Source organism: Salvia hispanica, unplaced genomic scaffold (assembly GCF_023119035.1).
Source record: "Salvia hispanica cultivar TCC Black 2014 unplaced genomic scaffold, UniMelb_Shisp_WGS_1.0 HiC_scaffold_209, whole genome shotgun sequence".
In the NCBI taxonomy this organism is placed as follows: Eukaryota; Viridiplantae; Streptophyta; class Magnoliopsida; order Lamiales; family Lamiaceae; genus Salvia; species Salvia hispanica.
The window spans coordinates 5,024-19,576 of record NW_025951925.1 but is presented as its reverse complement, the minus strand read 5'-3'; the positions used below and the strand labels follow the sequence as shown (position 1 = coordinate 19,576).

At 34.0% G+C, this 14,553-nt stretch overlaps 2 protein-coding genes and 1 pseudogene across 2 annotated transcripts; all 3 read right to left on the bottom strand.

Moving 5' to 3' along the window:
- Positions 1-197: 197 nt before the first annotated feature.
- Positions 198-1,683, bottom strand: LOC125198716 (ATPase family AAA domain-containing protein FIGL1-like). Its single transcript, XM_048097012.1, has 3 exons — positions 1,356-1,683; positions 748-886; positions 198-606 (listed from the first exon to the last, which is right to left on the bottom strand). The coding sequence occupies exons 1-3, from the start codon at positions 1,661-1,663 to the stop codon at positions 202-204; spliced, it is 852 nt and encodes a 283-aa protein (XP_047952969.1). The 5' UTR covers positions 1,664-1,683; the 3' UTR covers positions 198-201.
- A 601-nt stretch (positions 1,684-2,284) lies between these two features.
- LOC125198714 (SWI/SNF complex component SNF12 homolog) lies at positions 2,285-4,728 on the bottom strand. Its single transcript, XM_048097011.1, is given in 3 exon segments — positions 2,285-2,747; positions 3,073-4,524; positions 4,526-4,728. Coding segments are annotated over 3 exon segments (1,629 nt in total). The 5' UTR covers positions 4,636-4,728; the 3' UTR covers positions 2,285-2,680.
- Positions 4,729-5,079: 351 nt separating this feature from the next.
- On the bottom strand, positions 5,080-6,724 carry LOC125198715 (annotated as a pseudogene).
- Positions 6,725-14,553: the final 7,829 nt, after the last annotated feature.

The following is a 14,553-nucleotide window of genomic DNA, read 5'->3' as shown; positions in this document are numbered from 1 at the left end:
GTAGAAGAAAGATCAACATCTACTTCTAACAAAAGATAAGAACACTTGATATGACATACTACCAGAATCAGCTTCAGATGATAAAAAGAAAGGCATTACAGTAAGTAAACTAAAGTCGCCTTCTAATACATAATAAATTTACACTGGAGAATGAGTGTAGTGGATAAGGTACTGCCCGTGATATAAAAAATAATAGCAGAATCAAGAGAATATTGAAGATAGCTCAGTACATGAAGAGCATACCAGTTTTGCTCTAGCAGTAACAAATCCTTTACCAGGAGCATCAACATCAGCTTCTTCACATGACGGGGATTTTACATTTTCAATTCTAGGACTACTACTTTCCCGATGTAAGCGTTTGGTCCTAAAATTAACCCCATAAGCTCCTTCCCCATCCTCAGCTATAGTGATGGGAGACATAGAATGGTTCTGCCGAAAGTTGTGACTCGAATGATTTTTTTCAATAACAACACAATCCTCAGAGTGCTTATCTTTCATGAAATTTGGATTAGTTTCTTTGTAACCATTTCCATACAAGGAAGTCAGTTTTGACTGTACAAGAGTTTTTGAGGCTTTCACACCTTCCTGCTTGGCAGATTCTTTTCTCTGAGAAAAATGAAGAAAAGGTTTCAGAAACAGCATGTAATTACTGAAAATCATTTTCAACATTGTACAAAAGCAAACACAAGTTGGATGCCCGTCTATGAGTAAAACTAGTTCAACATACAATGATCACACACAACTTACCAATCCATACGCAGTTCTTTCACATGACTCTTGGGAAAGTGACCGGAAATACCTCGACTGCTTGATCTTCTCTAAGTCAATACCAGCCTTATTTCGAAATATAGGGCCTATATCTTTGCCTGCTTGCGCAAATGCTTGGCTGAAGTAGTACAGAATGTAAATCAAATTCATTATTATCATAAATGACACTCTGTTTAGTCTGTGACTGAAAAGATAAGATCAATCTCATTTACTCGAGGATACTCAAACTAGGTTATATGCATGTTTCATTTTTCTTTTTCTTTTTCTTCGCCACTTCTAACAAAATGTACACCAACTAATCATCAGAATGCGATAAAAAGTTTCATCCATTGTCGTCAAGCTAAACGTGCAAATTAGAACATAATTAAAAAATATACTTATCGAACAACAGTGAGCTTCATATTCTTCATATAAAACATACATTTTCCTTTCCGGAAACGAAATCTATAATAGAAAACAAAGTACATAATAACTCAGTTTCAGCCATAAACAAAACAGATCTAAATGATTTCCTAGTTAAATCATATGTAAATCAAGCCTAATTTACGCCACTCCACTCCACTCAATAGAAGAGCTGAAAACCATACCGATCGGAATCGGGAATGGAGGCTTTCCGAGCCGAGCCGAGCCTGGATACGGCTTCGCGGCGGATAGGTCGGATGAAGGCCTCATCTACCGAACTTCGCGAGTGAGAGTCGAGGAAGCCTATGAGCGAGAGGGACAGCGCTTGCGCCGAGCCAAAATCGCCCTTCTCCAGAGCCACGTCCGCGCCAAATAGAAGCGATTGCAGCCGCTTGAGGTTGTGATCGACTTCTGTCCTCCAGCACACCTCCGGTTGGCCGTCGACCTTCGGTTTGGACGCCTCCGCGGCAGCCATCGTCGCATTTCCCGCCATTTTTTTCACTCCGATGCTATTCAATTCGAAATCTATCACTACAGTGTGTATTCAATTTATATAAGCCCACATTTGGCTGTTTGGCCCAAAATGCTTTTCAATTTAAAATATTTTTCCTAGGAAAATTAAATAGCAGATTTAAATTTTAGAAAGTTTAGATTTCTCTTCGTGAAAATAAATAAATACTCCTAGTAGAAGAAAAATTAATGCTAGTATCTCGCTTTGTTGGCCAAATGAACTAATTTATTAGTGCATGCCCCCAAAATTATTGCTAAAAAAAATTAATACTACTCTATATCTTGGAATGGTATTAAAATTAGTCTCTATATCTTTTTTATGTTAAATATCTTTATATGATGAGGTAAATTTTATTTTTCATTAATAATATTCAGACCAGTTTTTCTCTTTAATTTGTAAATCTTGCATGATGTGTATTTTTGTGGAAGGAAATAGTATAATAATTCAAAGACAGAAATTGAGAGACCAACGTAATAAAAACAGCAACAAAAATAAAAGATCACATGCTCAATCTGAGGCAAATAAAACACTGTTTATTTGTCATTTCAAACCACCCGTGACTCACAATAATTTAAAATATGAAAATAACTACACGTACACATATGTTGCCTGATTTATTTAAAAATTAAAATGATGGCTCAAGTAACATCACACCAACCAGGACTCTCATAATATTCCATACACAAATAAAATTGAGTTGGTTGCCCAGAAACATAAGTGAATAAATAGGTTTCTATCTAGGCTGCTGCTGCTACACATTTCCATGGAAGTATAACTACAAAGTAGAGCACAACTACAACTAGCACAGTTAATGGACTTATGAAACTAAACCTGCAAAGCAAGATAGTCGGAACAATCGTTTTTCTACACCCAAATCAGCGTTCTTCCTTTAGATTGTGTCGAGGCAATGCATAAGTGACGTTCGACGAACAATAAAGCTAGAGCACTTATGCAATTGCATCGTAGTACTCACTAGCAAGTAGTGTCGTTGCTGCTGAGCTATGTGTGGCCAGAGGCATCTGCTGGTAACTTTCGGTTGAGGTAGCGAATGACAGCATCTTCAACCCTGTCAAAGGTGAGCATTTCAACACGGTTAAGATCCTTTGAATCGCTGGAAAATACCAGGCGAGGTATTACATAAATGTATGTAAAAAGCTCTGATTTGGAAACAAGATCCAGAAAAACATGACCAAAATGCCCTTTGAACTTAAATACTTCAAGTTATAACAATTTGATTCTTTCGTTAACTGGTTCTAAGATCAGATATGAACTAAAGACTCACAAAACATTGACCACACACGTTCCACATTCATTCAATAAGTTTTGGTCCGATAATATTAAAAAACACCACAATGTTCAAGTGAACATGTAAATGCAAACATAAACCATACCATGGTTGGTTGTAGAAATCAGAATGGCGCTCTTTTTCTGCATTGCGACTACCTTCTCCAGAAACAAGCTTCAGATCCTTGTTTTGAGAATCTACAAGGGCATTAATAAACTCTACAGGTGACTGACTAAATCCAAGGAAGAATGCCCTTCTCCTCCGGTGCTCATGGATCTTTCTTATTGCAGCACAAATTGCTTCGTCACAAGCATCTATCTCTTTTGTCTTTTCAGTGTTGGCCAACAACGCATTCAATTCTCTCTGTATCGGGAAGGGTACATCGACCAATACATCATAGCATGCAGTTCCGACAGGACTATTACCTGAAAGTTTTATCCTGTGCTCCAGATGTATGGGCTGTGGAGGAAACAGATGGGGCGTAATTTTTTGTGTGACTGCTGTGAACTTGACTTTGCCTTCCCCAAATACTCTTTGAAGTGGCGGATCACAGTTGAAAGAAGAGGGGTCATCCGGGCACTGCAACTTCCGAGCCTTAACATAATGCCATATTGCAGCCATAATTCTGGAACGAGTATCAACCTCAATACCTAAAAGCTCTGTCAAAGGTGCTGAAAGTTTAAACTTCTCGGGCATATAATTCATTTCTAGTCTTATGCTTGCAGTAAATTCTTGGTCTCCTTTCCTCTTGACCTCAAAACCTTCGTGAGGAGCAGGTGAACGAGCACTATCCCATATAATTAAATGGTTATCAGGGTATATTTTCTGGTCGAGGGTGATGGTAACTCTCTTGAAAAATGTGGAGAACTTTGGATAAGAAGGGTTTGCTTTTTGCATCATTGCTGCCTGGTCAGCGTCCATTCCCTCCTCCAAAATCCTCCCTATGATCTTAAGAGTCCATGTAGGTGGCTCCGCATTTGGTTTCTTAGGAATGGTGCGGATCTGATTAGCAAAAGTGTTGAAGACATATATACGGAGGGTTTTCTGAAGGTAAGTTGGTGTCTTTAGGGCATCTTGGATATCAATTTTCTTCCTTGTCAAGGCAGCATCTACTCGGGACTCAAACTCAAGGAGCTGAGTGTAAAGAGCAGACTCTGGCAAAATAGCTGCAACTCTTTCGTGTAACTGTTTCTCTGGGAGCTTCTGCTTTTTCCTACGAGCAGCAGCTGAGGCATCCATTGGCCGCATTGGAGAGGCCACGTTAGAAGGTAAAAAGCTCGGTGGACGAGCAGGTGGTTTTTGCGGGAAGCGTTTGGCTCCCATGCTTCCAGCTCCTGAAAGAGAAGGAGATTGTGAACCCAAACTCCCCATTCCTCCAGGATGTGCCTGGTTGAACGCAAGCCCCTGAGCAGCTTGTAACTGAGCTTGCAGGTGCGCGTGAGCTGCCATCATTTGAGCATGGGCATGAGCCTGCACCTGAGCTTGCGCCTGTGCCTTCGACTGAGCCTGAGCCTGAGCAAGCGCTTGTGCCTGAGCTTCTGAAAACTGAAACTGGCCTGGGAAATCCAGACCCCAATTGCTGCTGCAGTGATGGATTCACAGGCATAGAATTCCCAAAAGGAGACGAACCCCCAATGTTCTTTTGAAGATTGTTGCTATTCGCGGCCATGGCTATATCTAAAACTGATTGAGCCCGTAGTCTTACCTAAGCATTTCCAGAAACCTTCCTGAATTTCATTGGTAAGTAATTCAGAAATCAAGTAGTCCATCTATCACAAGAAACAACTTCACAAAGAGCTTACTCACACACGCATCAGATAAATTAAGCTTTTTTCTCTGTACATTTTCTTTTTCTGTTTCACTCCATATGGAGTATATTTTATCTTACATTTCTTGTTTATGCTTTTATATATGATATTACAAAATTTCAAATTACTAGTAAATGCCATGGATAAATTGAAAAAAATATCTCCATAACTTATTTGGTATCACGATGCTTACTTGACAAGAGTGGCTCTATCTATATCTATATCTCTCGCAGTTTCTCACCGTTTGTTGTATAGTTACTCCTGGATAAAGATGGATTTTAAAAATGTTTTGCTTGAATCTCTTGTAACATAAAAAAGGATTTAATTCCCATGTATATATATAGTAAATTACTAGACATTTTTAGAACATTACAAAACAAAACTAGAAGGCAACAATCCCAGCAATTCAAGATCAAACACTTGACATAATAAAAACACACAAAACACAAAATACAACATCAACATCTACAATAGCAAGGACAATCACCCATTTTTCAAGCAACCATAACACAACAATTTAGGATGAAGTTGGTAAGGCAATTGCTCCCACTGTCCAAAGCCCTCCAGCTCAGCTCGCCCGACTCAGCCGAGCTCGGACAGCACGTGTACACAGCCACCCGATCGCCATAGGCAGCGGACGCCCCTATCACGAGCAGCTCGTCTCCCAAGGACTTGAACGCAACTCCCAACCCCTGTGGCAGTCGGCCCTCACCGGGACCTGCCCTAGCTGCTTCCATGTGTTGCTCTCCTTCAGGTACATCTTCAGGTGGTTCGACGAAGACGCCCAGAAGTAGAGCTCGTTGTTGACCACAGCAACGAGAGGCGGGGAGTGGACGACTGCACCGGGTCGTCCTTAGCATGTCCGGGATCAGCTCCCACGTGTTCCTTGTCTCATCAAAAAACTCGCCACAAGTAAGCTCCACGCCCCCGTCCCTTCCCCGATCACGTAGAATTTCCCATCCATGTAGCAGCCAGCGCAGAGATGTCGACGCTTCCTCATACTAGGAGCGGCTCCCCTGAGCCGATTCAGGTGTGTATCTTTCTACAACATCGAAAACCTCAGCGTTCAGCCCTGAAGCCATCCCACCGGCTACATAAGCGTAGTTACCACAAGTAGCCGATGCAAACAAGCATCTCGGTGTGATCATCGATGGCCCCTTGCACCACTCGCTCTTAGCTAGCTCGTACTCCAAATCACGAGATCCCCCATCTCGTTCCCCGAGACAAGCATGTGCGTGCAGCGCAGGCTCTCCTTGTCACCGCTGAGGAAGGAAGGGGCTGAAGGGAAGAAAGGGAGCCTCCTACCGACCTAAACTCCCGGTCGAACTCCCACCAAGTGCTCTGTCCCGAGGCGTACATGAGCACGGAGGGCGAATACACGCCTATCTCCTTCCTGATCTTGTAAAGCTCACCACTCCTCGCGAGAGCCAAGCACCTTTTGTTGATGACGCTGTCTTCCAAAGCTCGGACCGCGGGAATCTGGCGAAGATCAGATTCTCGCCGTGGCTAGAGACGAAACACTTACATAATCTGCATCCTGAGATTCTTCACTGGTTGAGCCATCAGAAACACGGCTGACTTCGCTCTCGGGCATCCTGATCCTCTTCGGACCGGATGGGCCGAGGGGGATCCAGTCGTTGTAGCTGAAGTTCAAGTCGAGCCAGTGGTGATCGCCAGCCCGGATATCGTGCTCATCTTCCTCCTCATCAGCTATGTTGTTCCCTACAGCCATTGATGTAACAATTCCAATACCAAAAATTTTCCACAGCTTCATCTACTCGAAACGAATATTGAATTAGAACAATATACGAATACGAACATTTTGGTTCGATTTATCCAAAAGGGGTCAAGATAAAGAAGCATAGTGAGAGATAGCACCACTCTATTCAAATTCAGAAGAAGCTTTCATCTAAAACAAAGGGGAGAAGATCAAAATCTTGATCTTAATATCAAACTGCAGCTAAAAATGTTTCATTTTAGAGTCCATTTATCCAAATTTAGAATAAGCTTTCCTCCAAAACAAATGAGAAGTATTAAATCTTTAAACTCAACATCAGACTAGCTGCAGCTAAAAGTGTGCTTTATAAAATGATTTATAGTCCATCTATCCAAATTCAGAAGCAACTTCACTACAAAACAAATGAGGAAAGATCAAATCTTGATCTCAATATCAAACTGCAGCTATGAAAATGCTTCTTTTAAAGTTCATTTATCCAAATTCAGAAGCTGGCTTACTCCAATACAAATGGGAAAAGATTTAATCTTAATCCCAACATCATACTGCATCAAATTATATGCTTCATTTAATGATTAATAATAGTCCACTTATCCAAATTCAGAAGCAACTTCACTCCAAAACAAATGAGGAAAGATCAAATCTTGATCTCAACATCAAACTACAGCTTAAAATGCTTCGTTTTACAGTTCATTTGTCCAAATTCAGGAGTTGGCTTATTCCAAAACTAATGGAAAAAGATTACAGCTAAAAATATGCTTCATTTAATGATTAATTATCCATTTATCCAAATTCATAATCTACTTTACTCCAAAACAAATGGGGAAATATTAAATCTTGATCCCCACAATCAACATTTAAGAGTCCATTTATCCAAATTCAGAAGCTGTCTTGCTCTAAAAGACTAAAACAAATAGGTAAAGATTAAATCTTGATCTAAACATCAAGCTCCAGCTAAATATATGCTTCATTTAACAATTTATGATGAAGTATTAATTCAAGAACTTGGCCATTTTTTTATGAACTTGAATAAGCAATCACTAGAAATATCAGGATGCATCAATGGAAAACATCAAACCATGCCATACTAGTATTTAAATGAATAAATATGAGCCATATTTACATAAACAGGAAATACTTAGCATATAGTATTACAAATTAATTTTTTTTAAAGAAGAAAAAAAAAACATCCCCCAAAATTCAAGAATGTGTCAAAAGCTAGAGTTCACATGAGTAATCAGTGATTTAAGCCCTGAAAAGGGAAAAAACAGGCCAGTATATACATACAGAAAAAGTGTATGTATATATAAAAAATTTGGGAAATGAGGTGGAGCATTGAGGCAAGTAAAGGATAAAATAAGGGGAAGGAGGAAGAGATGGGGGATTTTTCATTGGGACAAACCCCATTCCCCAAAAGGGGATTAAAAATGTGTTCTTCAAATTTCTAAAAAGCATTTTTATTTTTATTTTTAGTTTTGTTTCTAAAAAGGATTTGAAAGTGAAAACCGAAACAATAGAGAGAGTAGTGGAGGTGCTGATTGGTTGTGTGGGGAAGGGTTTTTTATCGTTCATTTCTTTGGGCATTTACTGAGCATTCATACTGCATTTGGCCTGTATATGCAATATACATTCAGTCATTCCTTTTTTTAAAATAAACCGTATTTGTTACTTTTTTTCCCCGCCCCATTTTTTTTTTCACCATTTTGGAAAAAAATTTAAAAATAGTTAAATTAAAGAGATAAATAAATGTTAATGTTTTACCTAATTATTTTTTCTTTTTTTTGCCAAACGGGTATAAAAAAAAAGGATAAAAATTTTTTGGACGGGGAAATTTTTTAAAGCAATTAAAAAGATCAATTTTTTTAAAATTTTTTCTCTCTAATGAGGTGGGCCAATTCTCTACTATAATATTTCAATAACTTTTTATTTCTATTTCTCTTACTTTTAAAAACCGGAAAAATCGCTTTTTTTATTTTTTTGTTTTTTTTTTTTTGGGGATAAAGGGAATATGTTTTACAATAAAGCAAAGATTATTAGCATATTATCTCTTTCCGCCTTTTTATATTTCATTTTTTACATTTCTTTTGAACAAAAGAGTAATAATTAAAAATTACTATAAGATTGTTTTAATTTAGTAGAGAAAATTCACAAAGAAAAGTGAAAGAAAAATAGACAAATGAATGAAAAGAATAAAGAGAATAAAATTAATGAGTTATGAAATTTTATTAAAAAGATAGGGAAAAAAAGTAATACTACATAAATTAAGTCATTTTATAATATAGTAAGAGTGTGATATATTAGTGGATTGAGAGTTGAGTAGTAAATTACTCCATGGTAAATCCCACAGATATCTTCACTATGAAGCATTTTTTATGGATGTTAATGTTGTAAATTAATTATAAAATATTAATACATGTTCTGTTATTGGAATAAAAAATAGAAGAGTGTTCGTAATTAAGAAACAATCGTATCAAAGAAGCTAGTAATATTGAAGCAATAGAATGTGTTGGATAACACCAAGCTTTACTTTGTTTTTACCACTAGATAGTGTTTTATATTAATACAATAATCTGCACACTTTATGCGCTGTGTCTCCACACTGATTAGTTGGTGGATTTTGCGTTTCCTTTTTCACTCCTTTGTAATAAAATTCGAGTTTCACTGTCACAATAGCGTGGCATTGCATTTGCCATGTCCTAAATAAATTAACATCAATTATAAATTTATATTACAATCCAAATATGGAACCAGGCCTAACTTTGTTTACCCCTTTTAACTTTAAGCCCAATTGCCCACGGATTTAGTTCACTGGAAGGGAAAATACGACCTTCGTATTTTCATTATTTAATTTTTTGTCCTCGTTTTACTTTAACAAAGAGTTGATGATGTGATATGAAATTAAAAAAAATAAATTATCGGATTCAATTTTGTCACGACACGACTAATTTTTGTTTAGTTATCCACTAAAAAAAGAGAGAGAAAAAAAGATAAGTGTACAATTGATGTATCACTTTATATGAACATATGCTTATGTGCTCATATACAATTTGAGAATCGTGTCCTAAGTCGAAAATTGCATCATGAGTCAATTGTGTGTGTTGGCCTTAGGGTGAGTGGTTAATTCCAAGGTAAAAGATATAAAGGTCGAGTTCATTGAAATGTGACTTTTAATTTTTTGTTTACTTATTCATTAAAAAAGTTGGTGTAAGATTAATATGTTGAATGATATGCATATTGAAATTTATCATGTGGCTCTCATATGATTATATCGACTTGTTTCTTATATGCTCGAATATAAGTTTAAGAATCGTCTCATGAATCGAGATTATAATTTTCTATTTGTAATAAAGTACTTTTATTGTTAATTTGATGTACATGTGTTTCAAATTTAAATTTAGGTGGTTGAGTTATTTGCTAAGGGTGGTGACAAGTATGATAAAATGCATAAGCCGCCTTGTTTTCATAGAATTTTTTTAATGTCATATTACATACAGGGGCGTATCCAATTAGAATAAGGGGTACAATTGTACCCTCAAAACTTACGTATTTATTATATATTGTAATATTCTATTTCATAAAAGTTACATTGATCCAGTGGTAGCATGTGTTTTGGTTGTGTTAAAGACCTGAGTTTGAGATCCCACTTACTGCATTGTCTTTAAAGTATACCGTATTATGTATTCTCTAGACTTCCATTATGCTGCATTTTTTTTATTTTCTTTCTATTTTTATAGTTATTATATTTCAATTTTTTTATTTTTATTTATTCTTTTTTCTTCAAGTATTATTTATATTATTACAGTGTTTTTTTCAATTTTAGAAATAACTAAATTTTTTTTTTTCATTGTATATGATTTAAAAATATTTTATAATTTTAGCTGTTATTTTTTGGAGTGTATTTTTTTTTTTTCTTTTAGTGATTTTTTTAAATAATCGAAGCTTTGTTAAAAAGATTTACTTTCAAGGTATTTTATTTATTGTGTAATTATTATTATAATATAATAACAAAAAAAAAAAATAAAATTTTGTTCAACAATAAATGCCACCCCAAACCAAAAAATTGGTACCCGGGATTCCAAAGTTCCCCCAAATTAAACTAGGAAAAATTAAGAAAAATATTGAATAAATTGTAGGACTAACCATAATTTTAATCAAAATTAATAATTTTTCTGAAAATTTATCATTTTTTTCAAATATAAACATGCAGGGGTTATATCTTAAATTAAACCCCTTCAAAATTTAAGCATTAGCATCACGGTATTATTTTGTCATCATATGTGACGTAAGACATTACGTATGTATAAGTTTTAAAATAATTTCCCATATATGAATACTTTTGAAGTAAAGTAGTGTTTGCATCTTTTTAATGTTTATTTTAATATTACTTTAAAATCCCAAATGGGGTTTGGGTCCCCACTCCACTCATTCTCCATTTGTATGGGATTGTATTTGTATTTGTATGTGATGTTTGACAATTATACTTTATCATCATCCAAAATAAATTGGGAAATACTGAACTCTTTCCCTTTTTATACCATGGGGAAACAGTTGACCCCAAATCATTACAAATTAAAGACTAAATTCATATTTTAATTCAAATTAGAAAAATGTTTTGGGGACATGCATTATATTTTATTTTTAATTAAAATTATTTGTGTATGTATACTCTATTGCTCTTGCATTTATGATTCTCTATAATAGGAGTAGGGCCTGCCAAAAAGGATATCGGGATTGAATCCATATCCAAAAAAAAAAAGTCGGATAATTGATCCCAAAACCCGATTTTTTATCGGATCGGATCGGGGAGTGAGAATTTTAGAACGGGGATCGGGTTTGATATCCATCGGATACCCCAAATTTTCCATTTATCCGATTTTTTTCTAAAATTAATAAATTTTATTTTTATTATAACTAAATGTAATTTAACTTTTTAAATATAATTTAATTAATATAATAGTTAGCATATAAGATATGTAATTTAAATTTTTTTAAATTTAAAATTTTTAATTTTCATTGAATTTTATAAATTTTTAATTTTTTTATGATATTATTTTAGATCTTGATTCTTATGAATTATTAATTGGATATTTATAAAGGATGAATGTTTGAACTTATGAATTTTTATGGTTATTGACTTATTGTGGATGGATAAATTTTTTAATATGTACATAACTTTTGAATTTTGTATTTTTTAAAGTTTTTATTTTTTTTTTAAATTAACTACTACAAGAATTTTGTATTCCTAAAAGTTTGTAGTTATTTTTCTTTTAAATTGATACTATAAGAATTTTGTATTTCTAAAAGTTTTAGTTTTTTTCTTGATATTTTCCAACTTTTTATTAAATTTGAATTAAATAATATTAAATAAATTCTAAAAGTTTGAGTTAATTTAAAAAAAAAAATCAAAATCACAATTTGGGGGGGATCCCGAGGAGGATACCCAGCGGGGATTTGGGTCCAAAACAAATTGGCGGGTATCGGTATTGAATTTTGGGAATTTCGGGGTCGGGGCCCGTTTTCGGACCCCGACCCAAGAAAAGCCTATATAGGAGTATTAATTAAGATCCCAATGCTTAATTTCACAAGATATAAATGGAAATAGTTGACCCACTTTCAATTTTACCATTTGAGTCTTAACTCTTTTTTTAAAAAATTCACTTTCGCTTGAAAATATGAAAAATGAAAAAAAAAAAAGGATAAGGAAAAATTTATCACTTTGACCATCTTTTTTTTTTTTAAATTTAAAAATGAAAAACTAATAAAACTGATAATTTAAAATTTATTAAATTTTTTAATGGTTATGTAATTTTTATAAAATAGTATATTAAATTTAAAATTAGCCCCATATCCGTCAACTAAATTACTATTTTTTTTGGAAATTTATTCACAATTTATTCTCTCTTTGTCTCACTAATTTTTTCTTTAAATTTTTTTGGTATGTTATGTTGAATCTCAATAAAAAGTACCCCGATAACAGTTATTTAAATATTCTAAATCGTTATTTAAAATTTATTACTGTTTTCAACTCGTTATTTAATATTTTAAATATTTTTTAATATTTTCTTTTTTCTTTTTAGTATTATATAAACTTTAAAATTAAAAAATTTATATTTTTTTGTTCATACTAATTAATTTAAGATTTTGATTTTAATTCATTACTTTTCAAAATTGTAATATAACTAAATCCTTTGGTATTGGAACGTTGCATAAAACCTCCACAAAAAGTTACATATTCTTAACAAATTTATTCAGCATTTTAAAGTCATATAATTAATATTTTCTCCTTTTTTCTAAAATATTAGAATTCTAAGGCTTGATTCATATTTCTTTGAATAACAAAATTTGGGATATATGACATATTAATACTAATTGAGTTTACTATTTTATTTTACAAAATTTAAGATTAATTAATTTCACTTTTAAAATTTTTAACAATTTTTAATTTTGAAGTTACAATCAATTTCCAATGCATACCGTGGTTTTCCCTTAAATCTAACTCCAATATCTTAAACCAAATTTAAAAAAAACTAAATCTTTTTATAATAAACCCAAAAAACCCTATATAAATCGACTATAACTCAAATGCATAATGTTTTTTTGCACATTCCCCGCCCCTAAAGACCTTTTTCCCGGAGATTTAATTTATTGGAAAAGTGTTTAACTATAGAGAGAAGGTGGTGTAAGTATCAAAGTATAGGATAAAGAAAGATGAATATTTTAATGGATTAAAAAAGTTGTTGGGTATTAATTTGGGAGAAAAAAAATTTTTAAAAAAAAAAAGGAAAATCTTAGGGGGAAAAAAAGGGGAAAACGTGTTCTTTAGCGGGGAGTGAGTAAAATATAAAATTGTAAAAAATTTACGTTTTATCATGCTGAATTAAAAGGAATATAAAAGTTTTAAAATGCCAAAAACATAGTATTATGTTTTTTGAATTTAATAGGAAGAAAAATTGTAAAAATTTTATTAATAAGAAAATTATAAAAAAAAAATCTTGGAGTATTAAAACAATTTCATATTTGTTTATTGAAAATTATGTTATAAATTTGGATGATAAAAAAATTTAAATTTAATATTTCATATTTTATTAAATTTTATGTTATTAAATTTGTTTAAAAAAATTTTTTTTGAAAGAAAAAATTTTACTTTCAAAAAAAGATAAAATTTATTTTATACACAAGTTAAAATTATTAATATTAGATAATTAAATATTTTTTTAAAATTCCAATCTTTCTATTATATATAAAAAGTGTTTTAAAGTGTATTAAGAATTTTATATTAGGTAAACGCGGCGGTGGTGTGCCCTTCGCTGGCGTACGCCAACACGATGTTCTTCCGATCCGCCTACAATGTGCAGGTGATCGTGGACGACAACGAGCCGGAGGAGAAGCTGCTCGGCCGGTTCAGGAGGGAAGTTATGCGCGCCGGAATCATTCAGGAGTGCAAGCGCCGCCGCTTCTTCGAGAACAAACAGGAGGAGAAGAAGCGGAGGGCTCGCGATGCTGCCAAGCGCAACCGTCGGAGGTCTCTCTCTCATAGATGCACATTTATTGGTTTTCATTTTCATTAGTGTGATAAGATGGATGTCGTTTTACACTCAATGCTCGATTCTGTGGCCACAAGTGAACCTGCTATGTTTTTATTCAAATTGACATGGCTTTAGATTTACATTTATTGGCTTTCATTTCGTTATTGTGGTAAGATGGATGTAGTCTCACGTTCAATACTCGATTCTGTGTTCCCAAATGAACCTGCTTGTTTTTTATGGATGATGACTGCAATGCTGGAAACATGTTTCCAGTGTGATAGTTCATATAGATTTTCTAAAATTTTCCACCGCATTCCTTGGTCAAGTTCCTTTTCGGATAATCTAAATAGACGACCTCACACAAGAAAGACATCATGGTATTTTCAACGGCCCTCCTGTTGCTCCAAAGCTTAGACCGTAGTGATTGCATGTTTGGAGTTTTGAGGGTTTAAACTTCTATGAGCTTTATCTCAATTGGCTTGTGCATGTCTATAGTGCTTATTTGGTTAGATTGATTG

Bases quoted from the DNA above. Each gene is read 5' to 3' on its own strand.
- LOC125198716 (XM_048097012.1), bottom strand. From the start codon at position 1,663: ATGGCGGGAAATGCGACGATGGCTGCCGCGGAGGCGTCCAAACCGAAG. The intron at 887-1,355 runs GTATGGTTTTCA...GTACTACTTCAG, and splicing joins TCCATTCCCGATTCCGATCG to CCAAGCATTTGCGCAAGCAG. The intron at 607-747 runs GTAAGTTGTGTG...CATTTTTCTCAG, and splicing joins AAAGAACTGCGTATGGATTG to AGAAAAGAATCTGCCAAGCA.